At 47.7% G+C, this 27,562-nt stretch overlaps 1 protein-coding gene across 37 annotated transcripts in view; it reads right to left on the bottom strand.

The window, feature by feature from the left end:
* The window catches only part of AMOTL1 (angiomotin like 1), a 167,337-nt gene that overhangs the window by 103,943 nt on the left and 35,832 nt on the right, over nt 1-27,562 (bottom strand). For 14 of the 37 annotated variants that reach the window (XR_014815026.1, XR_014815025.1, XR_014815027.1 and 11 more), the window contains exon 1: nt 10,612-10,763. The exons of 16 other annotated variants lie outside the window; for them this stretch is intronic. Coding sequence is in view for 2 of the 21 variants with exons in the window: in XM_005667238.4 (XP_005667295.3) it covers nt 10,612-10,660 (49 nt within the window). In the remaining 19 variants the exon portion in view is untranslated. Of the gene's footprint in view, nt 1-8,968; nt 9,052-9,921; nt 10,229-10,611; nt 10,764-11,128; nt 11,519-27,562 lie in introns of those variants that run through there. 7 more of the 37 variants (XM_013979295.3, XM_084975756.1, XM_084975752.1 and 4 more) reach the window with 6 other exon arrangements.

The following is a 27,562-nucleotide window of genomic DNA, read 5'->3' as shown; positions in this document are numbered from 1 at the left end:
GCAGTGCATTTATTCACCACGTTTCATGCCCCTTAATTTTGACCTGTCAGGCCAGTCCGCACCACGGGAAGGGGAAGCCTGACGGGAGCCCATCCTGTCACCAACCTCGGGCTCTCATTACCTCGCAGCCTCAGCAGCTTCAAGTTTTGTGCAAATGGATTTGGGCCGCTGGTTGTATTACTTTCAAAGGCATCTTCATCTAAACCCACTGCGATTTCAGGAGTCATTTTCTTTCACTCTTCTGCATAAGGGGAACGGGAGAGCAGTTCTCCTTTCAGAAACGAGAGTGGTGCTGTGTGTTCTGTCCTGCCCTAACAGACATCTGTTGCATCCACGAGGGTCGATAATTCTGAAAAAGCACCTTTCCTCGTCTCTGTTCCCATTCTTCCTCCTCCTTCTTGCCTCCTTCCTCAAAAAAGATCCCAGACAGGCCACCTTGTCTGCCCTTCCGTCTTTCCATCTCGCTCCGCATCACCAGGAGGAGCAACCTAGTTGCAGGGATATTAAGGAGCCGCCCTTCAGGACACAGGTCTTACCAGAGGATTTTATCTTCTTCTCCCCCAGAGTCCCCAGATGGAAAGGCTCACTCACAAGAAATGTGGTTCTCAGAGCCGCTCAGGGCACAGCTCATGGCAGGAAGGCAAAGGCCTGACTCACACCTGCTCTGGGCTGGGTTGGGGTGAAGGGGGGGCGGGGGGGTCTACCCATGGATCATACCATCCAGAGCAGCCCTTACAGCTGAGCAGCAGCAGCTGAAAGGGAGACAGATGCCTCCTTCCTGGAGGGCACAGGGCCACGGGGGCGGGGGGGGGGGTGCAGGGCCCCACCTCCCGATGGAGAAGCAGAGCAGGCCTGGGAGCCACATCCAGATCTTGCTCTGCCTGAACTGAGGAGGGTGGCGGAAGGGAGGGAGGAAGCAGGGAAGCAGGAAGGGCAGAGTTCATCGGAAGAGATGCTGGAGAGCAGAGGGGGGAGACCTGCCCCGTGGCTACTAGAACAGTCTAGAAGCTGGGGAACCAGCAGTCCAGCTAGCTGGGCTGTGGAGACACATGAGGAGAGGGAACGGATGCAAGAAGCATCCCCGGGGTCCACGGCCAGGACCTGGGGACTGACTGGATGTGGGGCGAGTAACGAAAGGAACTTGACAGCTTACAGAACACTTTCAAAGGAGGCAACAGTGAGGATGACGCAGTGCGGAATGGCATCCGAGCAAGCCCCAAGCGGCGCCCGCCGGGAACCAGATGCACAGGCCCCCTGCCTCCCACTGACAAAGGCTGGCTGGACCGTGAAGCAGGCCCACGCTGGAGGAGTCCAGGCGGCCTCTGATCCTCCCCAGAAGGGTATCTCAGGACTAAAGGCACCTGATCTTTTCTCTTTGCCTCTCTCAAGAACCAGATGCCTAGGGGAATCCCACCCACGGATGCAAAGCCTCAAATATCCTGGAAACAGGAGACCCCCTAGATAACAGCCTGCTAACTTGCTAAGCTCCACGCCCTGCATAACCCAGATGCCTGGCTGACCCACCTACTGAAAGGAGCCTCTGAAACGACAAGTGGCAAAGCGAAGTTCAAGCTCAGGGCAGTATCCCCGGGCTGTTGTCTCCCAATCTGTCCACAACAGACTTCCAAGGAAGGAGCGGTACATTTCACTCCAAACCATGTCCTAGTCCCCCTGTGTGAAGCCCCAGTGACACTGCTGTCGGACAAACAGGGCCAGCATCTCTCTGGAATAGCACTGGCCCGTGGAACTTGCTGTGAAGACGGAAATGGCTAATAAGGCTCTTGAATCGTGGCCAGTAGGACTGAGGGCCCAAATGTTTAGTTTCATTTAATTTTCATTAATTTATATGGCCACATGGACTTAGTGGTTACCATGGACAGTACAAATCTAGAAGGTGATTTTTAAAAAAAGAGAGACAGATGGGGCCAGATCACATTTTCCTAAGCAGCTAAGAAAAAATCATGGAATTCTATTTCTTCACTGCCAGGAAGCTGACTCTTAACAGTCCAGCATCTGCCGAAGCTACTTTCCAGCCCCTCTCCAGTCATTACAACTACGAGGCTATGTAGGGTATCTGAAGGCCTTCGGAGACTTTAGCCCACCAGCCCATCCACTGCAGGAACCTTCTCCAAGACATTCCTATGGATGTCTAGGCCACTTTCACCAAGCACCCCCAGAAGCCGTAAGCATCAGGAAAGGTGGTCCACCCCAAATCCAAGGATACTTTTTAAAGGGAAATCCAGGGCACTTGAAATAAAAAAAATTTTTTAAAAATTAAAAAAAAAAAATTTGAGGAGTTCCCATTGTGGCTCAGAGGGTTAAGACCCCAACACAGTGTCCATGAGGATGTCTGTGCAATCCCTGGTCTCGCTCAGCGGGTTAAGGATCCAACATTGTCGCAAGCTGCAGTGGAGGTTGCAGACGTGGCTCAAAACCAGTGTTGCCATGGCTGTGGTGGAGGCCCATAGCTGGAGCTCCAATTCGAGCCCTAGCCTGGGAACTTCCATATGCCATAGGTGCTGCCCTAAAAAGAAAAACAAACAAGCAAACAAACAAAAAACTGACTTTCGCCCCATACTTATCTCTTAGGCAGCCCTTCCACATGCATTTTCTCACATAAGCCTTAGGATATAGGCATTTTAGTAAACACATTTATTTTACAGAGATTAGGTGAATTAGCCAAGGGACTATGGCTGGTATCTGATGGTTACCCTAAACTGTACCCTAAAGTGACACATCTTCCAAGCAGTGAGAGGTCAAAGATAACTGAGAGAAGCAAACTCAGGAAGGGGAAAGGCAGAAAAGAGAGGTGAGTTATGTACAGCAACTAGTAAAACTTCAGAAATCCAATCCATGTCAATCTCAACCATTAAATACGAACATTATTCAGTTCCAAAGAGTACAGGACCCTTGTCTGCGTCTCATTGATAGGAGACTGTGCTCGAAAATAGTGCTTCTCAAAGGATGGTCCTCGGACCAGCAGTAACGGGCTCACCTAGAAACTTGTAAGAAATGCCAATTCTCAGGCCCCCTCCAAGACCTGCTGAAACAGAAACTCTGGGGGCGGAGTACAGCAGTCTGGATTTAAATAAGCCCCTTCGATGACTGCCTTGTCCACCCGCTTCCGTCCGTTTCCTCTGGGAAATAAACAACTCGGTCATCAAGGGAAAGGAAAGGGAGCTGCCGGTTGTGAGGCTTGGGACACGACCTGGTGACATCAGCCTTGGCTTATGGTACCTCGGGTAATAAGGACCGTAGACTCTGAACTAGCTGGAGACAGCACACACCTCCTGCCACCTCCTGTGGTCAGGGCAGAGAGGAAGCCGTTCTTGACTCAGAAAAATCCGGGTTTATAAGGAGAGGAAAGGTGTGTTCTACAGGAAGTACTAGACGGTGAATCAAGCATCCCAGCCTCTTAATCTGATTCGATACCCAACAGGTGTAAACAACAAAGTCCTATCCTACAGCACAGAGAACTATATTCAATAACCCGTAACAAACCACAATAGAAAAAAGAACATGAAAAAGAACACACACACACACACACGTATGTGTATAACTGAATCATTTTGCTGGACAGCAGAAATTGATACAACTTTGTAAATCAACTATATGTCCATAAAATACATTTTTTAAAAAAAATCAAATAAATAAACAGTACTTGGTATACGACACCCTGTTCCCAAGTATGAAAAGATAAGCTTCTATGAGTAAGAACTGGGATTCTAGCATCTCAGAGAAAAAGATAGATGAGACTCCATCTAACAATATAAAACCCTTGGGCTCTCTGCTCTAATAATAATAATAATAATGGGCACTTACTGAATGCTTTGAATGTGCCCTGCACTGTGCTAAGTGCTATGCACGCATCATTTCGTTTCACCCGCACACAACTCCTCGAGGTAGCAACTGCTACTGTCTCCACTGTCTCCATGAAGAGTCCCAGGTCACAGTCCCTGAGATCCCACAGCAAGGAGGCGACAGGGCCAGGAAGCCAACCAGGTCTGTCTGACCCTAAACAATCCAAAACACTACTGCCTTTTTCATTTTGACAGATATTCTAACTAAATCTGTTCAACCTTACTCAGACTCTTTATGTTATTCAGTTGTAAGTACTGCATTTTCTTTTCTTTCTTTTTTTTTTTTTTTTTTTTTTTGCTATTTCTTTGGGCTGCTCTTGCGGCATATGGAGGTTCCCAGGCTAGGGGTCCAATCAGAGCTGTAGCCACTGGCCTACGCCAGAGCCACAGCAATGTGGGATCCGAGACGCATCTGCGACCTACACCACAGCTCATGGCAACGCCGGATCCTTAACCCACTGAGCAAGGCCAGGGATCGAACCTGCAACCTCATGGTTCCTAGTTGGATTCGTTAACCACTGCGCCACGACGGGAACTCCTCTTTTTTTTTTTTTTTTTTAAAAGCCATTATACCAGGCACTGTTCAAAAAAACCCTCAACCACTCAGTTTACCCCAAGTCCTTCGACCTGTGCTCAGGAACCAGGGTGACCCACACGGAAGAATCCACGCTAGTAAAGATATGGAAAAACTGGATCAGGAGTTCTCTTGTGGCGCAGAGAGTTAAGGATCCAGTACTGTTACTGCACTGGCTCGGGTCATTGCTGTGGCACAGGTTCAGTCACTGGCTTGGGAACTTCCACATGCCACAGGCACAGCCAAAAGAAAGGGAAGGGAGGAAGGAAGGGAGGAAGGAAGGAAAGACAGAAGGAAGGAAGCTGGACCTAAGGCAAGAACCCATTTTATAAAATCTTCCCAACCACGCCTGGGCAACTTGCCAGAGCAGCCCTCCCTAGCCAGCCAGTCAAGGCGAGACCTCCCTGCTGCCGTCCTCTCTGTGCTCCCACAGTACACCAGGCTCTTCTCTGCTGTGGTATTAACACCTGGAGATGCCCACCCACCACCCACCTGCAGTGAGCTCTGGAGAGTGGGAACTATGCCTGATTCATCGGTGTGCTTCCAGAACGCTAAATACATAATCAACGCATAAGAGATGGTTTATGAGATCGTTTGCAAGGCATACATACTGTTAGGAGGACAGAAGTGAGCTATGACCTGAAGATAAAATGTACAACTGAAACTTAACAAAAGAAATATAGGAGAAAATCTTCGGGATATTAACCTAGGCAAGATGTTTTTAGGCGTAACACCAAAAACACAATCCATAAAAGGGAGGAATCAATAAATTGGTCTTTAGTAAGATGAAAATTTTCTTCCTGCAAAAGATCTGGATAGAAGTTTGAAAAAACAACTACACACTAGAAAAAAACATATGTGAGTCACATATCTGGACTCTTATCTGGAATTTATGAAGAATCTCAAAGCTTAAAGGCAAAAGAATATCTATATAATAATCCGATTAGAACATGGGCAAGACAGGAGCAGATATTTCACCAAAGAGAATATACAGATGGCAAATAAGCATATAAAAAGATGCCCACCATCATTAGCCATTAGGGAATGCAAATTAAACCTGTGATGAAACTAGAACACATACTGGGACAGCTAAAATGATAAACAAACGCTGGTGAGGAGGCAGAGAACCCGCATCTCTCACCCACTGCTGGTGGGACTGTACAACAGTGCAGCCACTCTGGAATAGTTAGACAATTTCTTTAAAAAAAAAGCAACACATAAACTGGAGTTCCCGTCGTGGTGCTGCGGAAACGAATCTGACCAGGAACCATGAGGTTGCGGGTTTGATCCCTGGCCTCTCTCAGTGGGTTAAGGATCCAGCATTGCTGTGAGCTGTGGTGTAGGTCACAGACGTGGCTTGGATCTGGCATGGCTGTGGCTCTGGTGTAGGTCAGTGGCAACAGCTCCAATTAGACCCCTAGCCTGGGAACTTCCATGTGCCATGGGTGGGGCCCTTAAAAAAAAAAAACAAAAAAAACTTCACATAAACTTACCATACAAAACCTAGCAATTACAATTCTGGCATTTGTTCCAGAAAAAAATGAAAACTTTGTCCTCACCAAAACCTACACAGGAACACTCAGCAACTTTAACTGACCCCAAAACTGAAAACAACCCAGAAGTTTTTTGATGGGTAAATGCTTAACCCAACCCCAGTATCCACACCAGGGAATATTATTCAGCGATAAAAAGGAAAGGACTAGTGCTAATGCAACAGTCTGGGTGGATCTCAAGGGTATGATGCTCATCTCAATGACACTGATCTCAAAAAATCATATATTGCATAATTTTATGTATGTAACATTTTCAAAAGTATAGATGGAGAACAGCAGGGTTTAAAGATGGGGTGAGGGTAAGGAAGGTGTGACCATAAGGGGTGGCACGAAGGAGATCCTGGAGGTGACAGAATAATTCCGTGCCTTGACAGAGGTGGTAGCTACAGGAATATACACATGTGAAAAAAACTGCACAAAAGTATACACACACACAAGCCCAAGTGTGTGCATGTAAAACCGGTAAAATCTGAATATGGTCTGGATTGCCCCCAAGTCCATTGCTTGGTTCTGCAGTTGTATTTTGGTTACGTGAGATGTTACCAAGGGGAAAAGTGGGTGAAGAGTGGGACCTCTCTACTATTTGTGCAACTTGCCGCAGAGCTCCAGTCATTTCAAAACCAAAAGTTAAACAAACAAACAAGTGAATTACAGGCCTTTTACTTAAAGAAAAAAAAAAAACAAACAAAAAAGGGGTGTGCACAGCTGTACCATGGGCCAGTGAAGTCCCAAAGACAGATATAAAATACAAAGAGAGAACCAGAAGACTTTATTCTTTTGAAAAGTTAAACCCAACTCTCAAGAAGCTTAAGAGAGACACGTTTCCTAACACGTTAGGGCTCTTCCCCCACCCCGATAACAAAGGGGGACAAAAATGCCTCATGTGTGAGCCACTTTGGGAGCCCAGGAGTCTGGTCCTAAGTGCCAGGAATGAATATATCCTAAGGTTGCACAAGGATGGAGGCCAAGGGCCTCACAAGTTAGAGAAGCGCTCAGAGTGGTGCCAACACACAAGCCCAGGCATGGCTCCCTTTCAAGAAAACGTGGTGTTCAGATCTACCCACAATGGCCAAGATTTCAATGCTGCCTTCCCTCCAAAACAAACCAACAAAATAAAACCTTTAAGACAAAAAACTGCTAAGCAAACAAATAAAAACCTCAGACTATTTCCAACAAAACTTATAATCAAATATGTCCTCGTACTTGACCTCCAACCCCTTGCTTTTCAAGTATTCTATTGCCGGAGTTCCCATCGTGGCGCAGCAGAAACGAATCTGACCAGGAACCATGAGGTTTCGGGTTCGATTCCTGGCTTCACTCAGTGGGTGAAGGATCCAGTGTTTCTGCAAGCTGTAGTGTGGAGGCTACAGTTGTGGCTCGGATTTGGCGTTGCTGTGACTGTGGCGTAGGCCGGCAGCTGTAGCTCTGATAAGACCTCTAGCCTGAGAATCTCCAAATGCCCCAGGTGCGGCCCTAAAATGACAAAAGAAAAAAAAAAAAAAAAAAAGTATTCTATTGCCTACTGAATTCTGGGACATAAGAACCTATCAAAATTAATGAAAAAAACAGGAGGAGAAAAATTTGTTCAAAACACTAGAGAATTTCCTGATCTCGGCTTCCATATGCATTTAAATGCAGATAGCTACCTGGAAGGGAAGAAGATGCTACTTGGGGAGAATTTCGCTTATCAGGACTACTAATAGGTCTTACAAAGTTGCTTTCTCTTTAATTTCTTGGCCTGGAACATTAAACATTTACATTTTCACTAGCAAGTCCCTTGTTTCCTAAGTCATTCCTTATTTTTTTTTTCCTTACAAAGCTTTATGCTATATAGCACTTTATCATTTTCAAAGCACTTTCACAAATTACTGAGAAGAAACACAGTCCTGGTACCTAGGACAGAACTCTCAGCGGCCAGACTGCCATCCAATTTCAATTAGTTCGGCTATCTTTCCCCCAGACCCTGGGTCCATACTTCTCCACAGGGGGAAAAAAAAAAAAAAGCAAAGCTCTATCCACAGAAGCCTCCAGACTAATTGGCCAAGGGCAGACACTCTCAAGTCTAATCAGCAGAGTACCTTCCCATCAAATCACTCAGGTTTCTGCATTCCTGTGCTTTTCCTAACGACGGCACTTTAAAATCTCATTTAAACTGAAAGTCCTCCATTAGCTTCCTTGAAAAGATGTATTTTTAAATGCTTTGATCTCCACATGCCCTTCAGTATATTAGTATTCCTTGCACTCCACCACCTGCACAGAACCGAAAAAGACCAAGACTTCCGTGCATTTTAAAAAGAAGGGGGACGGAGTTCCCATCGTGGCTCAGTGAAAACGAATCTGACTAGCATCCATGAGGACACAGGTTCGATCCCCGGCCCTGCTCAGTCAGTTAAGGATCCGGCGTTGCCTTGAGCTGTGGTGTAGGTCGCAGACCCAGCTCCAATCTGGCGTTGCTATGGCTCTGGCCAGTCGGCTGCAGCTCTGATTCGACCCTAGCCTGGAAACCTCCATATGCCATGGGTGTGGCCCTGAAGAGGCAAAAAAGACACAAAAACTAAAAAATAAAAAGAAGGGGGAGAGGCGTGGAGTTACGAATGCGGCACCTTCCTACCCACCTGCAGCATTCACAAGGGTTTCCTCATTTATCGTAAAAAATGTATGTCACAAAAGCAAAGTAAGTACACCCCTTCAGAAACTAAACACCCCCCCACCCCCAGTCTACCAAGGAGAAGAGAGGCAGGCAGCTCTAAAACCTTCTCTATCCCTTTACTCCTTTTCATTCTGATCAAATCAATGGTTTCCAACCCTCTGCTCCTCTGCAAAACAGTTTAAAGTGTATTAAACCTTGGGCCCACATTGCTCCCATAAAGAGCGTTCATAGTAGATGCACTGTGATGATCAGAGCACCGTCCTGGGAAAGCAATGCCACACTGGTCTAGATGCTTCAAGGACTTGCAACCTAGAGAGAGTCCAGTCCTTACCTGGGTCTGATGTCCATGGAGAGCCGTCAGGTCCAGGGGTGGTGGGCAGCCGGGAGAAACCTTACCAGTTTGGCAAGGACACACTGGCCAGTTTTGGAAGCAGAGAGAAATGATGGTTCAACATTTCAAGCCCAGACTTTTCACTTCCCGAAAAGGAAGGAAATTTTTTTGGAACAGTAGCTATTAATAATCCCTCTATTCTGGCTGGATCTGCTTACGGCAAGTAACGTTATTGTTTGGGGTTCTCCAGGGTCAATAAATGGCTCTCGTGTCCCCATACCTCCACCGCACCCAAGGACTTTATAAGCAGTACAAAAACTCGATTCTCCTGATACAGGAGACTACAACCACGTCCGCACTGTATCAGGACAGGGCAAAGGAACTGAGGAACCCAGGGCGAAAACGGTTCAGTCCCAGACGCCAAGGCTCCGAGGCCCACGATCAGGGCCCGGTCGACAGAAGCCCCAGTTCAGGTAATCCACACACTAGCCTGACATTTTCCACAGCATGTACCCCTCGGGGACAGTAAACCAACGCCGAAGCCAAAAAAGCTGAAACCTTTGAGCAAAAATGGAAAGTTAAGGTCTTTCCAGGCATCTATCAAGATACTAGAAAGTAGGGCGTGGCGAGGCGCGGAAGCTTCGGCCGGGGAGCCGGTTTCATAGTCTGGGATCCGAAGCGGGCAACTTGGCGGGGTCTCCGGAGGAGGCGGGAAAGGTAGGTGCGCGTCGGCGCTCGTTCTTTCCTTCCACCACCCGATCCTCCAGTCCGGCTGCCCACGGGGCACATCCGGCCCCGGCCCGAGGGCAGGGCTCCGCTCCGCCCCGGCTGACATCGGCCAAAGTGCCAATCTCGCTCCTGCCACGAATGTCCCATCCCAAGCAAAGCCAGTTCCACTCGAAAAGTTTAAATATATTCCCCCCAAAGCAGATTCTTTTAAAGACAACACTAACTGCAAGGGAAAGCTGGATCCAACTCCCCGGTTTCTGTCAAAGAAACTTGGGCCGGGAGAACAAAGAAAGAGCAACAGCAAAGCTACCCGAGCCTCGGGGTCCCCTGCACGACCCCTTCGCCACCCCGACCCGGCAGGGCCGGGGGAAGGGCTGCAGGAAAGGTCCGGCACGTCTGCTGGGCCAGCGTGCGCGCCTTTGTCTCGCGCGGAGGGAAGCGGCCACCGACCACCCCTTCCGCCGCCTCCCTAGGCTGCCCGGGACCCGTACGCGGGCGCGTCGCGGAGAGTGCGGCCATATGGCAGTGCCCCTCCCGAAGGGCCAGCCAGGAGGCGGGGGCGCGCCTGCACCCCGGGCCCCCGGCCGCGAGGGCCAAAGGACTCCCAATCTTCGAGGGGGCGCGGGGCGGCGCGGTGCTGCCACCCAGCCCGCTGGCTCCCGGGCCTGCAGAGTGGCGCGGGAACTCTGATTTTTTTTTTTTTTAAACAATCTGGGTAAGGGAGATCAAGATGCCAGTGGCGGGCACTCCCGGCCTCAGGCGCCGAAAAAGCTGCCCCAGTGGCTCCGGAGCCGGGCCGATCTCAGCCCCAGGGCCGAGAGGAGCCCCCGGCCCGGCGGGGAACATCCGTCGACTGGGTTCCGCGCGGGAGAGTTGGAGGCGCCCTCCCTGCACCCCGAGCAGGGACCAGTTACCTTTCACCGCCGACTCACAAGTTCCCCGGCGCAACTTTGCCCTCCACATGAGGCGATCATGGCTAGTTCAGTGCCGCGGCTGGAGAAGGCGGCCGCCGGGCAGCGCGCTGGGCATGGCGTGGGGCAGCGCGGGGAAGCGACGCCCGACAATCAGCCCCGTTCACACGCGAGGCGGAGAAACGCCGGGGCTTCCCCTCCAGCCCCAAACCCGACAGCCGCCGCTGGGTCCTAGAGCGGCCCGCGCGCCCCCGCCGCTGCCCGCGCTCCCCGCGCGCTGCGCGCCGCCGAGGGAGGGTCGTCCGGGCGGGTCGCCGTAACCCTACACCCCACCCCCGCCCGACGCCGGGCCGCTGGGCCCTAGAGCCGGTCTCCAGCCGCCCGGCGCCCCTCCCGGAGCCCGGGAGATCGCCGGCTGAAATTGCCCTGAGCGCAAGCTGACGTGTCTCCCCGAGAGTTAGGAGGGAGACAGCCTCCCTTGTCCTGGCCCCGGCCGCGTTTTAATTCACGTCAGACTCACCCGTTCTCCCTCCTTGACTTTCCCCTCCTTCCCACCGGGCCACCTCCCGGCCGAAATCGGTTTCCCGACCTGCCCTCCAAGTCCAGATTAGGTTCTACGAGGATTTTTTATTTCTTTTTAAGCGGAATGTCCGCATGAAATGTGGCCAGACTTGGCGCTTTGCGTTCCTGTGGCCGTAGTGCTTCCATCACACACTGGCACTGGGCGACAAGCTGCTACCACCGGCTCCGTGGACAAATAGAAGGGTTAAAGCAGATTCTACAACCTTAGATGTTACAACCAGTGGTGAGAAACCTCTAAGCTGTTGTCTGCCTGCGTGGAGGCAAAGAAACTAGATGACTCTGGAGAAACGTTGCCGACTTTGCCCCACCTCTGAAATCAGACTGTACTGAGTAACACGACTCATCCACCCCATTTCACCCAATTACAGACCTCGGAGCCTGGCCCTGGGGACCCCAACCAGCCCACACCATAATGTTTCTCCCTAGCTTTCAGGAGCCGGCGCTGCTGCTCTGAGAAGGAAGAGGCCAGGTAATAACAGTGCAGTTGCTGCTGCAGGTGTTAGTGCCAGAGTCAGTGCATTCCACACCTCTCACCTCTTTGCCTTCTCACTAAAGCAGGATTCCTTCAGGGATTCCTGCCTGGACTGCGGCAATTAGCTAACTAGTCCACCAGCAGTTTTACCCCTGTACTCAATCCTGGCAGGCTGTGTGTCCTTCTGATTCCAGTCTGTTCTTCTGAAACATCCCCGATGGGTCAGTAACCTCTGCTCTGAAGATAAAGCCCAAATGCAATAACTGAAGGATTATTTACAAAATATCTACCCCATTTAAAGTCCACTACCCTAGTGCTTGATAACACATAAAAGAAACAAATGAGTTCCAGTTGTGAAAACAAATGATGAGTTCCTGTTGTAGCTCAGCGGTTATGGAACCTGACTAGTATCCATGAGGATGAGGGTTCTATCCCTGGCCTTGCTCAGTGGGTTAAGGATCCGCCGTTGCCATGTGCTATGGTGTAGGTCACAGATGAGGCTCGGATCCAGCATTGCTGTGGCTGTGGCGTAGGCTGGCAGCTGTAACTCCCATTCCACCTCTATCCTGGGAACCTCCATATGCCATGGGCGTGGCCCAAAAAAGACCAAAAAAAAAAAAATTAAAAAAGAGAAAGAAACAAATGAAACAGCAGCTAACCAGCCCTTCAAGGATTTATGTATATAACAAAAGATGCAACCAGAGAACAGGAAAGCACTGGAGTTGCTTTGAAAAGGTGCAGAGGGCTGACTACATGCAGGTGAAAGAAAAGCCTTGAAGGTAGTGGAGCTCAGATGCTGCCGGCATGGTATGAATTTAATACAGGCTGGGGGAAAGGTGGTAGAAAGAAAAAGGAGGGAAAGTAGGAAGGAAACTAATATTTATTAACTGTCCCCTAGTAGATACAGCAGAATTTGACAGGTATAAGCATCCACTGGAACAAAACAGAACTGGATTGTTGAGTCACAATTCAACCACGGTGTCTGTGGTTGAGCACTTGGGCAAGTCAGCTCACCTCTCTAAACCTCAGTTTCTCATTTGGAAGATGAGGGAAATAGCCCCCACCCTCACAGGGTGGTGGTAGGAACTGAAAAGTAACAAATATAAGATGCTTAGCACAATGCATGTAAGTGCTCAGCACATATTTGCTAGTGTTTGGAGCAACCCTCCAATAGCCCTGGAGAGAGGAAGCCAGTGTGGGAAACAGCTGCAGGAAGAAAGGACGAGGGAGGTTGGGGCAAAGGAGATACAAAGGAAGGGAGATATGCCATCTAGATACCAAATCTTTGAAGATGACAAATACAGGGAAGATACTAAATCTTTGAAGCAAGTTTACTCTCTTTCATTGACTAGACAGCTATGCTGGGACAAAGAACAAAGTAATCCAGTTACCCCAGATTTTGAGCCTGGGTCATAGGGAGAATGGATCACTCTTGGAAGATTTAGAAACCAAGTGGCCCAATGGATGGACCTGTGAAGGAAGAACCTGAGTTGAGAGGGGGAACTGGGTGAAGAAAGGCACTGACAGGCTTCCCATCCTTTGGGCAGCTGGAAATAAAGAGCAAGAGCCTGGCTGAGAAGTCAAGAGAGGAAGTCGGAAAAAAAGAGATGAAGCAGTGAAGATCCGTTTACTTGAAAAATGCCCACTATGGAAAATTCAGCAAAGGAGGAGGCAGGAGAGGCAGAGGCTGGAGAAGTAGAAGAGCTGGGGAGGTTTAAAGGCAGGGAAGCCAGAGGATGTTTTACAAAGATGGTCCCTCTATCAAATGCTACAGATTCCTGGACTTCTGAGGAAGTGATAAGCATAGCCTGTGGGCTCCAGAATCTGCTCATTCAATCCCATGGATCAAGCCTAGAATTTTCAAATTGCTACCAAGAGATAACTGGTAGGCCAATTTCCCCCTCCTTCCACTTTCCTTTCCTCAACTATTAATAACATAGAACATGAATAATCTATATCAAACATAGAACATGAATAATCTACGTCAAATACATCAGACTCTATTGTTCAGGAACGAAGGCCAGAGAAAAAGACTTCGGATTTGACCAAGCAAGAGACCACTGATGACATTTTACAGTATATTTGGTGGCAGATTCTAGTTACCATTGGGACCAAATAGAAACAAGGGTTGTTTACAATAAAAACTATGTGCAGCTTTACTAGCAGTTAGGTAGTGAACTAGTCAGCATCTCTGGTTTAGGAGCTACATACTCACTCTCCAAGTCAGCATCCTTTCTAAGGTGACCCAAGTTGTCTTACGCACCCCTAGGAAAGTTAAGAAGGCAGCAGAACAATTTTGGCACTCTTAGGAACAGCTCAGAAAACAATCTTTAACTCCAAACGGGGCAGGTACCAGGAGGTTCCAGGCAAGCACAGAGGCTGGAAGAAAAGTGAGGTAATGGAGGCATCCAGCTAGAGAAGAATGAGCACGGCCTTCAGAGGAAGTCTGAGTTCTGGTCTTGGTCCACCTATTTCTAGCCACAAAAAGTACTATAACATAAGCCTCAGCTTCCTCCTCTGTAAAATGGGAACAATTGCACTTACCTTATTGGCTTATGGTGAAGATGAAATGAAATAGTACGTGTCATGTCCTGGGCACAAAATGAGAATTCCGTAAAAGAAACCCTCCCCTTCCCCAGTGATTCGAAATACCAGGGAATTCAAATTCTCTGTTCAAATGCAATTCCCCTTCCCCTTCACTCTTCTCCACTGTGCCCGCCAAAGGAACACACCCTTAAAGTCTGTATCAGTGGCTACTTTGACTAGGATGGGCCCTGAGAATGAACCCTGCCGGGAGGGAAATAGCAAATGACAAAAAGGAGCGTGAACAGGCATGTCCACAAAAGGAACAGCAATTGCCCGGCATCACCTAGGACAGGTCACACCACAATTGGTCGTTCCCAGTGAACACCTGCTGAGTGAACAAACCAAGACTGAATACAGCCAGGCTGCCTAAATCAAATGCCTGTTTTGCTTCTAGAACATATAAGCCCAAGTTCTGTAGTGATTTATATACCAAAGCACAACAAAATTTAAATTCTGATGTCCCCCTTCCAAATTCTAGAGACTCAGAAGGATGGACTGGTGGCAGAACCCACTGTAAGTGACCCCCAGCACATCCTCGTTTGAGGGCCACGGACTAGGGGTCTCCCGTCGGCGCAGTGGGGTCAAGGAGCTCTTATATTCCTCATTTAGTAGCATGTACTATATCAGAACTTAATGTGATAAAAGTAAAAGACGATGGTGACAAATTAGAATGTTAAAAACCGAGCATTATGGGCGCATACAGGAGGGACTGGCTTTGTTCTGGGGGGGAAAGGGCAGGTTCCAAGAAACCCAAGTGCTGAGGGAAGGAGCTCAGCAGCGAAAGGAGAACTCACACTGCCCAGCTCTGCAACACTTTTTCTTTATTTTGTTTTATTGTATTTTATTTTATGTTTTGCTCTGGGGAGGAGGATGCTATCATACAATGACAGCAACTTAGTTACTGGGTATCTCCAGTAATAGGTAGGAATGGTATTTCAGCTTGGGTCCACTATTATAAGAAAGCAGTAATCCCTGAAAAATAATTATGACATTTTTACAGTTGCTGCATAAACTTGGAGGAAACATTTTCTTTCTTTTCTTTTTCTTTTTTTTTTTTTTTTTTTTTGTCATTTTAGGGCCGCACCTGCGGCATATGGAGGTTCCCAGGCTAGGGGAAATATAGCTATAGCTGCCTGCCTAAGCCACAGCCACAGCAATGCCAGATCCGAGCCACATCTGTGGCCTACACACTACAGCTTGCAGCAACACTGGGTCCTTAACCCACTGAGCGAGGCCAGGGATCGAACCCACACTCTCACTGGCACTACTCAGGGTCATTTCCACTGAGCCACAACAGAAATTCCCTGCAACACTTTTCTTTAAACCAATTCTTCTCCAAAACATAAAATAGTCACACCAAGTTCAGACTTAAAAATCTCTATCTTATTGCCAGGCAGGACAATTTCTCCCAAGCATTTCTTTCAGTTCTTTGTTTTACAAAAACAATAGTTGTATTTTTTTTTTTTTTTTGCCCTTCATGTTTCCAAATATAAAATCTCATTCTCCAATAAGCTTTTTCACATGGCACATGCCTCCTCTGGAGATTCCGACACAGGCCCTGCCCCCGTCTTGCAAACTGTTGACAGGAGCAAAAGGCAGGGTGTCCTGGGAGTGCTCAAAGCAGAGGATGCCGGGAGAGCACAGGTGGGAGGAAGGCGGGGGTAAAGGATGAACCTCTGCCAGGCCAGACTGACAGAGAATGGAGACTGAGAAGCAAGAGGAAGATGTGCACGGCAAATAGAAGATGCACAGTTGAGACCCCTCTGCAGTTCTGGAAATACCAGGGGCCTTAGAGATAAGGAAACTGCTCCTGGGAGGAGTTAAAAGTTATATAACAGGTGAGTTCCTATTGTGGCTCAGTGGTAACGGACTTGACTAGTGTCCAGGAGGATGCGAGTTCCCTCCCTGACCTTGCTAGTGGGTTAAGGATCTATCTTTGCCGTGAGCTGTGGTGAGATTGCAGAAGCAGCTCAGATTTGGAGTTGCTGTGGCTGTGGTGTAGGCTGACAGCTTCAGCCCAAATTCGACCCCTAGCCTGGGAACTTTCATATGCCGCAGGTGCACCACCCCCCAAAAAAGTTATATTATAGGGGAGTTCCTGTTGTGGCGAAGTGGAAAAAAATCCGACTAGGAACCATGACGTTGCGAGTTTGATCCCTGGCCTCGCTCAGTGGGTTAAGGATCCAGCGTTGCTGTAAGCTGTGGTGTAGGCTGGTGGCAACAGCTCCAATTAGACCCCTAGCCTGGGAATCCCCATATGCCGTGGGAGCAGCCCTAAAAAGACAAAAGACCAAAAAAAAAAAAAAAAAAAAAAAGTTATATAATAGAATAGGTCATTTGGAAACCCTGATCCATTTGAAGCTTACCCAAGGACTCTGGATTATGAAAACACTGCCCAGCCAATATGTATTAAGTACCAACTAAGGGGCAGGCTCTGCGCTATCATCCTCCGTAGGCGTTTGGCTCATTTAGTGAGTTATGGAGCCGAGGCCTGTTTGTCTGGATGTTTTCAGCTTCACACCCATTGTGACACACTGGTCTCTTCTTACCTCACAGCTTTCTCCTCTGAGTGTCTTACCTAATATGCATTAAACACATGATCTGATCTATATAAAACACAAGAAGCAGAGGCTGGATACAATCAGGTCCAGGGAAAATGCACCTACACCAGAATAACCAAGGAGGGAGAGGAGAGACCTTGGCCCCAAACAAAGCTGGGGTGGGATCCTGACTGAGACACTCAGTAGCTATGAACAGATAGCTCCTGCCATGTCTTGGGTATTTAATAAATGATCAGCATTCTAATTGTTATTTTCTGCTCTTAGGATGGAACCCTTGGGAATTCTGAACGCTCAGGCTCTTTGGTTGATTGGTTATTTCAGGGTTTCTCAACCTTGGCACTCTTGACATTTGGGGCTGGCAGTTCTTTGTCATGAGGGCTGCCCTCTGGATTGCTGGATGTTTAGCAGATTCCCTGCCCCTACCTATTCGATGCCAGTAGCAATCCGCCAACCCCCACTCCAAGTTGTCCAAAATAAGGTCTCCAGACATTGTCAAACATCCCCTAGGGGTAAAACTGCCCCCACTGGAGGAGCACTGAGTTAGCTGAGTAGTTGATATTCCCCAGTTTATAGGCTCCCGTCTAATTATACTGATCATTCCAGGGAATCCAATTGCATCAGCATAAGAGACAGCCTCAGTTTTGTCCATCCAACAGCATATATCATGCTATGGCAACTCCTTCCTATTTCTCTCTTCATGAGCAAAAAACTGATCAGGTTTTATTCTATTTCCAATAATGGTACAGATATGCGTTTTTTTTGTTTTGTTTTTTTCTTTCTAAAACTGGAATCATACTGAGTTTCTAAAGCAACAGCAACATAAAATCACTACTAAAACCAAGGATTGTCACGATAACTGGAGATAACTTTGATCAGAATGTTCATACTTAATTAACATCCCTTGTAGTTGCCATTCTGAAAAGGACGCTGGTGTGTTTTATTCTGAAAATATGTCCTTTCTGTTCATAGGTGGATGAAACAGTGGAAAGAATGGACCCTCCACTAAGTAGCAGTTCTAACTCTTCTCTTTCTAGAACAAGCGAGAAAGCCCAGCATGTCTTCCAGCACATCTTGTACTTTAAAAGCCAAAGACAGAGAGGTGGCGAAGCCCCCTCCATTCTCAAGGACTCTGGCCACTCTGGGTGGTTCAACTTAGGAGAAAAATGTGTTTTACGGCGTCAACTCAGAATCGGGGGAGAAGAATTAAAATTTACATTTTATATGATAAGTGATCCATCCAGAAATCATGAATTATTATGTGGCAGCGACAGAGCCAGTATCATGCTAAGCAGAAGAGAATCTTCAGAAAAGTCCAAGGTCAGGAGGAGAATACATAGAAACGACTAGAAAAAAAATAAGTCCTAGACAGATGGACTAACTGAAAGGATTAACAGAAAGCACAATAGAGTTTGAAAGAAGGCAGAGCCACGTGAGAGTTGCCGAAGTTCATTCATTCATTCATTCCATACTATTTTCGATTACATTGAATAAGCCACACACTCCACTCAGTGTGTGAATAGCCTCGTATGGCCTCTGCTCACAAAAATGCATATAAATAAATCTATAAATACACTATAAAAGGCAGTACTGTAAATGGGCCAGCCCACAATTCTACAATCAAATGGGTCTGGATGCAAATGATGGTTCTGCCAAGAATCTGCCACTGGAAATCGGGAGTTTGGGTTCTAGTAACTTGCCCGGGAAGTGAGGGTGGAGATTAGGAATCCCAGCAGGAGAGAACAGAGCAGGGCTCAGGTCCTGGCTCTACCACTTCCCAGGTGTGACTTGGCACATTATTCAACCTGTCTAGGCTCCAACTCCCCATCTGTCAAATGAGGGAAACAATAGTACCTGCCCTACAGGATTGTTTTGGGATGACTGATAGAAAGTTCTTAGCAAGACACGTAGTACATGAAAAGCTCTCCACAAATATTAGCTCTTTTTATTAGAATGCCTTTTATAATGCCAATTTGAACTGGAACAAATAAACTTTGGTTAACTATTGGCATAAGTATGGCAAGTTTTAGACATCGTTTTTATTTAGGAGATCAGAACTTGGGGAAAATAATGTAAATAATTTGGGGGAAATTTATTTTTAATGTATTACTCACAGAAAAATATAGTCTTTTTAGTATTTAACAACCCTGAAAGGATTTCCAGAAAAGGGGGAAAAAAAAAATCCACTAGAAGGCTGGGAGTGGGGAATCAGAGCTACCATGTCCAGTTGTGTTAGCTGTTCACTGCACAAAAGTACGGGGCTAAGGGAGTGAATGAGGCAGAGGTGTGGGGCCGAAATCTAGTTTATTCTCTACTCACTACATCAGCAACACGGCCTCTGCTCTTCATCCACTTGGAGGGGATGTTTTTTTCCTAATCTGTTCAAAGGCACTATTTGAGCTGGTGGTGGCTTTAGAATCTACATTTGTGATTGACTCTCTTTCGCCCTTTCTCTTCTTTCAGTGTCACTAGATGAACAGAATGGGGAAAAAGAAATAGAACACAGCTCAAGGAAGGAAGACCTACTTCAAAGTGATGAGGGAAATGAAGGAAGGCAGGAAAAAAGGGAAGCAGGAAAATAAGGGTAACATGGATTAAGTGCTGGTCATTTGGAGTTCCCACCATGGTTCAGCAGTAATGAACCCAACTAGTATCCATGAGGATGAGAGTTCAATCCCTGGCCTCGATCACTGGGTTAAGGATCTGGTGTTGCCACAAGCTGTGGTAGGTATGTAGGTAGCAGATGCAGCTCAAATCTGGCATTGTTGTGGCTGTGGTGTAGGCCAGCAGCTATAGCTCCGATTCGACCCCTAGCCTGGGAATTTCCTTAAGCCACAGGTGCAGCCATAAAAAGACAAAAAAAAAAAAAAAAGTTGGTCATTTGTCAGACACCGTTCAAAGTGCTTTAGATGTGCTAACCTGTTTGATTCTAGTTACACTCATGACAAGAGGACCCGCTGGACATGAAGGCAGCAGGTGGTCATGTGAAGCTACCCCATTCACGAGGGTCCCACAGTGACCTCAACTGCCTGCCACATTCCTCGGGCTATAGCTAATGTTCAGAACCTGGAATCCCTCTTTTAAGTGTGCGGTGGAAATGGCTTTTAGAGACAAAAGGGGAAATTTTTTTTTTTTTTAAAGGAGACAGTCTGAGGTCTCTGGCTGGCCAACCACAAGGGCTACATAATGAACTTTTCCTTTTGGTCTCCGGCCAGTAAATAGCAAGCCTTTGGGAGACAGAAGCAAAGGACTCCTGGCGGGTTACAAGTTCCAGCAGGAGACGTCAACATTCAGCCTTTCTTTAACCCCCAACATTCCATAGGGTTCATTTCGGACCACGTTCTGCACCCAGGGGCCCCTTCTCTATTTTCTTAAAAACCGGAAGTTCCCCTAGAATATTTACTGGTGGTTGTTTTTTGGTTGTGCCCACAGCAGGCAGAAGTTCCCAGGCCAGGGATTGAACCTGAGTCAGCGCAGTGACACCACCAAGTTCTTAACTGCTAGGCCACCAGGGAACTCCCTGGGTTTTTTTTTTTTTTTAATGGAAGCATAGTTGATTTTCAATACTATGTTAGTTTGAGGCCTAGAGCACAGCGATTCAGATATAGATAGATATGTAGATATAGAGAGATATATTTTCTTTTTCAGAATCTTTTCCCTTATAGGTTATTATAAAACATTGAGTATAGTTCCCTGTGCTATCTCGAAGGTCCTTTGCTGGTTATCTGTTTTATATATAGTAGTGTGTATATGTTAATCCCACTGCCCTAATTTATCCGTCCCCCTGTGCCCCTAAAGTATTTACTGTCAAGCAGTGACCTGAAAGCAGCTCCAGTGTCCACCCTTCCTGGCAGTCCTAAAAAAACTCTCTGCAAAGAGACTGAAAATAAATCTGCTACCAGGTGGTCAGCAATCTTGCCAACTTTGGATGTGGGGGTACAAAGGTCACAGGGAGAGGAGAATGAAGTAGAGATAAATATATACACAGATCTGACGTTAAAACAACCCCGTGTGTGCCGTGATGATGAATGTCCGATCCAGCCAGCCTGTAAGGAGTGTGTTTCTTCAGCAAGCAGCAGACAGCCTGAGACAGAAAAACCACCCCTGAACATCTGTTTCCCCCATTTTGCCAAAGAGCATTCTTTTTCAATCCTTTTTTATAATTTGACCTGTTCCATTTTTCTGGCGGAGGGCCCTCGCAAGGCAAGCACTGCCTTTTCTGTCCCTATTCCAACTTAAGATGAGAACAGGAAGGAGGCAGCAGGAGGGGAAGGGGGGAGGAGACAGACTGAGGGGTGGGGCTGAGGCTGAGATGCAGGAGGAAGGGAGGGAGGGAGAAGAGGAGAGAACGGGGGCGAGGGGAGGGCTGACCCAGAGAGAGAGAGAAGTCCTTGCAAGGACTTGTCTTTGCAAGCCGTTTTAATGTGCCCCCCATGGCACAACGGATTAGAGAGAACCCCACACCAACAGGACATATTCCAGAAAGATCATCCAGGAAGAATGTAACCTAGAAACCATAATCATAGCCTTCTTGAACAGATCGAGCTGGTTATTTAACACTCTTCAGACTCTGGAAGTCCTGAACAATGGATGGAATAGCATCCTTGCTAGGCGGTCATGTCTGTGCTTAACATTCAGGAACAAGTGGACACGGCTCTATATTTTTCTAGTAATACATCGCTTTCTCTTTGGCAAGGAAACGCCCGCTCCATTTTCCTGTGTGTGTGCATGTGTGCGTGTGTGCATTTTACCCCTCCTTCCTTGCTCTTTCAGCCAAGGCGGATAATGGTTATTTTCCCTTCCTCCTTGATTCTCTCTACCAGCAAGAACCCCCGACACAAAACCTCACCTCCTGGGCCATGCGTAGTATCACTTTGAGAGCAAACATTAGGGGAGTGGCTATAAGTTTGGGGGGGGTGGTTCTTTTTAGGGCCACACCTGTAGCATATGGAAGTCGCTAGGCTAGGGGTCAAATCGAAGCTACAGCTGCCGGTCTATACCACAGTCACAGCAACGCGGGATCCGAGCCGCGTCTGCGACCTACCCCACAGCTTGTGGCAACTCCAGATATTTAATCAACTGAACAAAGCCAGGCCTGACATCTGCACCCTCATGGATACTAGTCAGGTTCTGAACCCGCTGAGCCACAGTGGGAAATCTGCGATGAGTTTTACACCCAATCCACCTGCTCTCAGTGACACTTTCAGATTCCTCGTCAGGCTTCCACCATCCTGCCCCCAGTTATGCTGCTTGCAAAGGTCTAGTTTCCTTTAGAGAGAGTAGAGTAGTGGCACCATCAGGAAACCATAAGAGGTTTCCTGTCCCAGGGACTCGGCACTGGCATACAGATTGAACTGTGCTGAAGGAAGCTAGAGACAGTTTTTCTGGTCGTTGTTTCAGATCTCATTATGGAAAATTCCTTTGGAGAACTTTTTCATGAGTCCTTATTTGGCGGTCTAAAGAAAACAACTATACCTATGGCTTTGAGTACCTACTGTTCATTCATGTAGTCAGCAAGTATGTACTGAACAGCCATACACTGTGCAGCCGGGCCCTGGGCTAGTAACTTTTACCTAATTTAGAGCCTTCAACCCACAACCAAATCCCCCTGCAAGGAGGGCAACGTGTATATTCTCCTCTCCAAGAAACAGAGACTGGCTCTGGAGCTAGAGGTTAAATTTGGAGTCGTTTCACCTTAGTTAGACTAGCTGTGTGACTTGGGTAGATAATTCAACCCCTCTGAGCCTCTGCTTCTTCCTCCATGAGATGAAAACAATTCCTTCTGCTTCCCTGAGTTGTTCTGCGGATGAACTGAGCTGATAAACCTCAAGGAGATCAATCATGGAAGAGACGGAGCGCCCAGATTTAGGGAGCTATAACAATAGTGAGCCAGTCTGTGATTGTTTTGTTGGAGCCAGGAGGCCAGACCACACCCCTGCAGTAGGGTGAGGTTTCCTGAGGAGGGAACTGAATTTTCCACTGTCAGTCATCCTGAGAAAAAGTTAAAGGGTGGTGAGAACTCCCTCCCTCTCAGAGGCTACACTGGGGGTGGGGTGGGGGGGTGGAGGAGGAAGGCAGGGCAGATAGGCTTCCAAGGGTGCAGAGGTCTGGGGTTGGCCCAGGGCTGGGGTGAACGGTCCTGGCCATTTGGAGACCAGCTCAGCGCTGGGCAGGGAGCCAACCTGATCCTAGACCCTCAGTGAATCTGGGCTTGTGTGGTGATTAGAAGGCCCCGGGTCCTCTCCTACGCATAGGAGAGGGGTGGCCTCGGCTGGGTGGCCAGCACCTAGGTTCCCATCAGACAAATGCCAAGCCTCTGGGTTCTGGTGGGAACAGAGGTGGCAGCAGCAATGGCTATGTCGTGTGGTCACCAGTTTCTGAGGAAAGAGGATGTGGCACAGTTATCAAGGTGTCCACCGGCCTCAAGAATGTGGATCTGGATTCCAGCTCTCTTGACAAAGCGCTAAGCAGCCAGAGCTGACTCTGTGGCTGTGAACGAGCACCCCTCAGAATTCTCAGACCTAAAACTGGAGCGTAGCCTTAGAGAAGGACTTGATTTGTCAGTAATGCGAGCAGGCAAATCCTTGGAAATCATTATCTTTGGGGCTATCAATGTTGGTGACATGATTTAAACTCCAACTGGAGAAGCTGAGTAGAGTGTTTACACAAGCAAAGTGCACAGCACAGAGTTGGTGAATAAATAAGAGGCCTGGGACCTTCCTCCTTGTTCATCCCCATGTATTGAGGGGGAAGAAACTCTGGATGCAGGAACAAATGTGTTCACTACTCTTGACTTTGCTGCATCCTCCTAACATGGAACGGTGGAAAAGGAGACGAATGGCCATGTTATTTAATTTTTTTTTTTTTTTTTTTTTTTGGCTGCCCTGTGGCACATGGAGCTCCCTGGCCAGGAATCAGATCTGAGCCGGAGTTGCAACCTAAGCCACAGATGCGGCGATGAACCTGCATCCCAGTGCTCCCGAGACACTGTCGACCCCATTGCACCACAGAGGGAACTCTAATTTTTGTGTCAAAAGTCAGGTCTTTCAGAAGGTTTGACTGAGGGATCAGGGCATTCGCCTAGGAACATGAAACACAGCAAACATCTAATGATGGCAACTACATTCAAGGGTTTCTTCTAAAACCCATTTGCAGCCTTCTCGTTGAGGCTCAGCAGGTTAAGAGCCCAAATGGTATGCACAGGGACAGGGGTTTGATCCCTGGACTCACTCAGTGGGTTAAGGATCTGGCATTGCCACGAGCTGGGGTGTAGGTCGCAGACGCGGCTTGGATCTGGTGTTGCTGTGGCTGTGGTGCAGGCTGGCAGCTGCAGCTCTGATTAGACCCCCAGCTCTAATGCCACAGGTTTGGCCATTAAAAAGAAATAAATAAATTTAAAGGATTAAAAGAAATAAAACCCATTTGCCCCTCACCACCATGATTTGTGGCCAAGACCCATTATCCCAGTTTGGGTCTTAACAAGAAATGGATGGTATGCCCCCAAAAAGTGACTCAAGAGAGCCTGATGAAGGGACTGCTGTGACAGTAGGATGGGCAGGGTGAAGGAACACTGGTGACAGAGGAGCACCCTGGAGGAGCTGCCACCACTGTCAATTGGAAGAGGAGATTCCAGAATCCAGGACGATGTGATGCTATAAGAGAGGGGGCAGGGGCTTAGACGAATGCAGCCATGTGGTCCCTGACGAGAAGGGACTAAGCACCTTGATATGGCACCTGGACACGTCTCGGTTTCCACCTTCCCACCTCCTGCCAGTAACACCCACGGGCCTAAGCCAACTGGAAGCCAGAAGCTATGTTCCAAGAGTAAGTCTTCCAAGTCTTCCAAGGCACAGAACAGGGTGGTGGAAGATGGTGAGTGGGTCTGGAAGAGCCGCCACAGGATTTTATAGATTAGGAAACAGAGATACAGATTAACTAACTTGCCCAAGATCATCAAACAAATAAGAGGCGGAACAAAGTTCAAACCCACTCAGTGTGACTCGAGTCCACGCCCTTAAGCACTAAGACATGCTTCCTAGAACTTGTTGAAAAGATTATTAGCTATCCAGCCCCTCTTTTCCACTGCATCCTACTCAATCATTCTTCCAGTAATAGATCCACTTTACTCCCACCCAGATTTCCCAGCCTTCTTGGAGGCACATATGGCCATCTAACTAAAGTTGAGGCTACAGGGATATAAGTGAAATGATGTGTGCAGCTTTCAGGTTATGCCCTCCATTTTTCTTCTCTCTTTCCTATAGACTGGAATGTGGATGTGATGGTGGGATCTGCAGCAGCCACCTTAGACCACTGCATGGAAACTATATTTGAGGATATCAGATGATGATGAAGCCACCACATCGGCCCTGGACTGCTTACACTCTAAGTGAAAGAGAATTTAACTTGTTTCTTGTTCCAGTCTCTGCCATTTTAGCCTTCGTTGTGGTGGCCAAACCAGTATCCTAAACAATACAAAGACCAAGTTGCTACATAGCCAAGATGTAGTTCAATCATTGTGGTTAGGGCTATAAGAGACCTTTACTGATAGGAACAGCTAATGATCCCTGATGAAAGTGAGCTCCTCTTCTTCCTGAAACATTATTCGACTCTGTTTCCCAGTTTCCTTCCATTTGGGTGAGGCTATGGGACTAGCTCCCACTTTGGGAATAGGAGGGAAGGTGAGTATATTACCCGTGGGCTGAGACCCCCATTGGCGAGCATACGTGTCTTGCTCACCTTATTCACTTATCTGCCAAATGGATGCCAAGGATGCTGGAAAGGAACCTGATGGCCTAGGGTATGGTAAAGCCAAGGCAGGGAAGAAGCCTGGGGCCTCCAGGGCCATGTGGAGCAGAGCCCTCCGACAGCTCAACACTAGACTACAACCCAAACAAGACACAGTGTCTTCACTGTCTTTATCGCGTTAAGCCACTGACATTTGGGTTTGTTTGTTACGGCAGTCAGCTTAACCTGACTAATTTTATACTCAGCAGCTGCTGTGCTCTGACCGCCCTAAGTACTATTACCCAGCAATGCAATCTCAGCTCATATTTTAGGAGGGCAAGGGTGTGCGCTGGCAAACATTTATGTTACTGTTTTAAAGAAGCTACACAAATATTATCATTTATTTTAATAAAGCCCCTACATCCTGCCTGAACAAGGAAGGCAAGAATAGCACAAGAAAAATCCTTTCTCATGGTACAGTGGCCCTGGGGGCATTAACCTTGGTCATCCTCAAGAATGCTATTCTCAGGAGTTCCTGTCGTGGCGAAGTGGTTAACGCATCCAACTAGGAACCATGAGGTTGCGGGTTCGATCCCTGACCTTGTTCAGTGGGTTAACAATCTGGCGTTGCCATGAGCTGTGGTGTAGGTCGCAGACGCGGCTTGGATCCCGCGTTGCTGTGGCTCTGGCCTAGGCTGGCAGCTACAGCTCCAATTCGACCCCTACCCTACCCTGGGAACCTCCATATGCCACGGGAGCGGCCCAAGAAATAGCAAAAAGACAAAAAAAAAAAAAAAAAAAAAAAAGAATGCTATTCTCATGAACAGTCCTATGGGGACTCAGGAAAGGTCACAGGGAGCCTCCCTGAGGCATGCCAGAGGGTCAGGCAACCCCTAAAGACAGCAGACTAGGGAAGTTAGGGAAACAAGGATCCGTGTGCTTCTGGGTGGTAAGCGGGTGGACTTTCGCCATCCTTTCTAATGTCCAAATTTTCTAAAGTAAGCATGTGCTACATTCATGCTAAAAGGTGGTTTTAAAACTTCAGTTTTTTAAGAAAGAAAATAAACAGCCTAAGCCTAAGGAATGAACAAACAAGAGAGATAGAGGTCAAAAGTCAAAGGATTCGAGTGCCCCAAGGCACTGTGATAAGGTGCAGAGAGGCCAATCTTAGGAATATAATAACTATGACAAGACAAAGCATTTCAGTGGTGACCCTCACTCACTCATCCAATACGCATTTACTGAAGACTTACATGGGCCAGACCCTGGGCTGGGGGCTACATTTACAAATTAGAATGAGGGGGCCACAACCTGCACGGTAGCTTACAACCTTGGCTCCACACTGGAGTCACTTGAGATCCAGTTTCTTTTTTTTTTTTCTTTTTTTTTTTTTTTTTTTGGTCTTTTTAGGGTGGTACCCATGGCATATGGAGGTTCCCAGGCTAGGGCTCTAATCAGAGCTGTAGCTGCTAACCTCCACCACAGCCACAGCCACAGCAACAGCAATGCCAGGTCCAAGCCGCATCTGTGACCTACACCACAGTTCAACAGCAACGCCAGACCTTTTCAAGCACGGCCAGGGATCGAACCTGCATCCTCATGGATACTAGTCAGATATATTTCTGCTGAGCCACGATGGGAACTCCGAGATCCAGTTTCCAAAATACACACTGATACAAACACCAACGCTTGCGTCCACACTGCAAGGATTCTGATGGTATTGATCAGGGCCTGGACTTGGTCCCAGGACTTTTAATAACTCCCCTGACTCTAATGTGCAGGGTTAAGAACCACTAGGAACACCTGCCACACGGGCTTCGTGTTGAGGGAGGGGTAGGAGGCAGCCAGGGGAGGAAGGGAGAAGGGAGAGGAAGGGGAGGCAGGCAGAGGGAACAGAGTTGAATTTAAAGGACTGTCCTACAGTTCAACGTCTTTAGAAAATTACGGTGAGTGGGGATGATGCAAATCACGGCGGTCCTTCAAGCTCATTAACCACTGTTAGTCCCACAGCTAACCAAAAGTCTCTCCTCCA

This window comes from Sus scrofa, chromosome 9 (assembly GCF_054392235.1).
Source record: "Sus scrofa isolate SSC_HxYL_T2T_F1_AM1 chromosome 9, Sscrofa_HxYL_maternal_Yorkshire_Landrace_v2.0, whole genome shotgun sequence".
Lineage (NCBI taxonomy): Eukaryota > Metazoa > Chordata > Mammalia > Artiodactyla > Suidae > Sus > Sus scrofa.
Note: the sequence above shows the minus strand (reverse complement) of the source record. Positions and strands in the feature narration are given on the sequence as shown.